The sequence below is a fragment of the Palaemon carinicauda genome, chromosome 36, assembly GCF_036898095.1.
Source record: "Palaemon carinicauda isolate YSFRI2023 chromosome 36, ASM3689809v2, whole genome shotgun sequence".
NCBI classification, from domain to species: domain Eukaryota; kingdom Metazoa; phylum Arthropoda; class Malacostraca; order Decapoda; family Palaemonidae; genus Palaemon; species Palaemon carinicauda.
In genome coordinates, this window is record NC_090760.1 from 73,709,900 (window position 1) to 73,712,399 (window position 2,500).

Here is a 2,500-nt window from a genome sequence, read left to right on the forward strand (position 1 = left end):
ATATGTATATATAATATATAATATATGATATATATATATAATATATATACAGTATATATACTTTATATAGTACATATATATATATATATATATATATATATATATATATATATATATATATATATATATATAAAATACATTTGTTACATTTACATTATTAGTATTAATATTACCATCATCAAAATCATTATTAGACACTAATGAAATGACCTATTCATACAATCCCTTCTCCCTTAAAAAAAAAACATTCATTGATTTATCCTGCAAAATCTTCCCAAATCTCCGACAGGAAGTAGACGTGGCCCTGGGGCCATTTGTCATGGCCTGGGACCGTTTCCAGGCGGCGGACTTCTCCACTACAATCCATTTCGACCAATATGGAATCATATTACCTCGCCCTCGAAGGGAGGTGGACCTCTCTGGAGTAGCAAAACCTCTTTCTTGGCAGGTTGGTGCTTTTCATTTCATGTATTATTATCAATCTTTATTGATTATAAAATATTATTATCAATTATTATTATTATTAAATTATTATTATCAATTATGTATCATTATCATCAGTTATCTATTGTTATCATCAATTATCTATTGTTATCATCAATTATCTATTATTATCATCAATTATTATTTTTATCAATTATTCATTATCATCAATTATTATCATCATCATCATTGTTATTGTTATTGTTATTGTTAATATTACGATTATCGTCCTTCTCATCATTACCATCATCATCATCATCATCATCATCATCATATTATTATTATTATTATTATTATTATTATTATTATTATTATTATTATTATTATTATTATTATTATTATTATAACAAACTAAAACCCAAGATGCTATAAACCCAAGGTCCCCAACAGGAAAAAATATACCAGTGAGATTAATCTTAAATTTCTCTAACAGATTTCCAATACACTGTCTCAATTCTAGGTCTGGATGTCACTTGGGATATCAATTTGCATCTCTCTCCTCATTGGACTGATTATCAACCAAATAAGAAAAAATTACATTGGTGGTGACAGAGGACCCACGACGGAAAAGATACAAACTTCTTGGATCACCAAAGTTATGCTGGCAGAAAGTACGAATAGAAGCGAGTTTTAAGAATAGGCCTATACAAATGCTATTTTAATATATTTTTCTAGGATATCTATGCCTTATTGGTATTTCATAAGAGTTTTTTATTTTAATGAGAGAAAAATAAATAAATTTTAGTTTTGGAGGAGTTTACGTGGCAATAAATATTGAATGATTTCTTGAAATGCAAAATAATTTTCTATCACATTTTCTATTACATTTATATGGGAAACTATACAGAATTATACCAGTCATGAAAATATTTAAATACCTGAATATCATTTCAGTTTTCACAGCTTAGCACATCTCATTTAAGACTAATAACTCTACTAGCGATAAGATATCTTTCCCAAAAGCTCTCTAAATAATATTCTAGTCATTTAACCTTTCACAAGATACATTAAAAAGGAGAATTGTCAGTTCCAAAATGTATTTTTCAATTAAATATTTGTTATTATAATGTATATACCTTGTCGGTGCTGCAAACAGCTTCTGTTTACATTAATTCATAAAAACTTTTTCATATCAAATATTTTTATAATATATCAATATTACCTGTGAATTAACAGTAAACAGCCTCCAGTTAACAAAAATTTATTTTACTACATGAAACAAGATTTTGTTACTATCTTGTAATTGCAATGATACAAATAATGCGCAAAATAAACCATAAGGTTAAAATACAGGATACTTACTAAGATAAGAAACCATAGAGCATCTCTAGAGCAGGGTAGAGGCAGTAGCCTCCTCTGAATAAGATTGGATTAAACCCAATACAATGGAAGTCATTTATATATGCTCACATACTCATTGGTGCGCAGATATTTATGCATAGATATGTATGCATATATCTATGTCAATACACACAAACAGACAGACATAGACATAGACATAGACATAGACATAGACATATATATATATATATATATATATATATATATATATATATATATATATATATATCAATCTTTCTGACTGGGAATACCTTAACATGGTGAAAGGGTTTGTAACAAAGCTGTGTTAGTCAGGGCCACCCATACTATGTTGGTTTGTTGTGAGCCACCAGACGAAAGTCTCCCAACATCACCAGTCTGCAGTTGGCCAACGTGGTGGCGAAAACTGGCCAAACCCCAGACAAGAATAAAGGACTAGAAACGACTACATTTGTTGTTATTGTGACATCTTCGGCTAAAGCTTTTCCCGCTATGCAGGGTCGCTGTTTCTTGAAAGTAGTTTCCAATTTCTTCTGTCTCCGATGTCCTCCATTGTGAGATCTTTCTCCTCCATATCTGCTGTTACGCACTCCATCCACCTTATCTTTGGTCTCATCTTCCTCCTCTTACCTGGAACATCCATCTCCAGCAACCTTCTCCCAACATACTCCTGGTCTCTCTTCATTACGTGCCCAAA

At 30.4% G+C, this 2,500-nt stretch overlaps 2 protein-coding genes across 2 annotated transcripts in view; one reads left to right on the forward strand and one right to left on the reverse strand.

The window, feature by feature from the left end:
- CIAPIN1 (cytokine induced apoptosis inhibitor 1) overlaps positions 1-2,500 on the reverse strand; it is a 347,450-nt gene that overhangs the window by 156,220 nt on the left and 188,730 nt on the right. The gene's annotated exons all lie outside the window — the stretch shown is intronic.
- The window catches only part of LOC137628474 (glutamate receptor ionotropic, kainate glr-3-like), a 20,659-nt gene that overhangs the window by 1,083 nt on the left and 17,076 nt on the right, over positions 1-2,500 (forward strand). The window contains exons 3-4 of the mRNA XM_068359629.1: positions 290-448; positions 944-1,094. Of these exons, the coding sequence (XP_068215730.1) occupies positions 290-448; positions 944-1,094 (310 nt within the window). The remainder of the gene's footprint in view (positions 1-289; positions 449-943; positions 1,095-2,500) is intronic.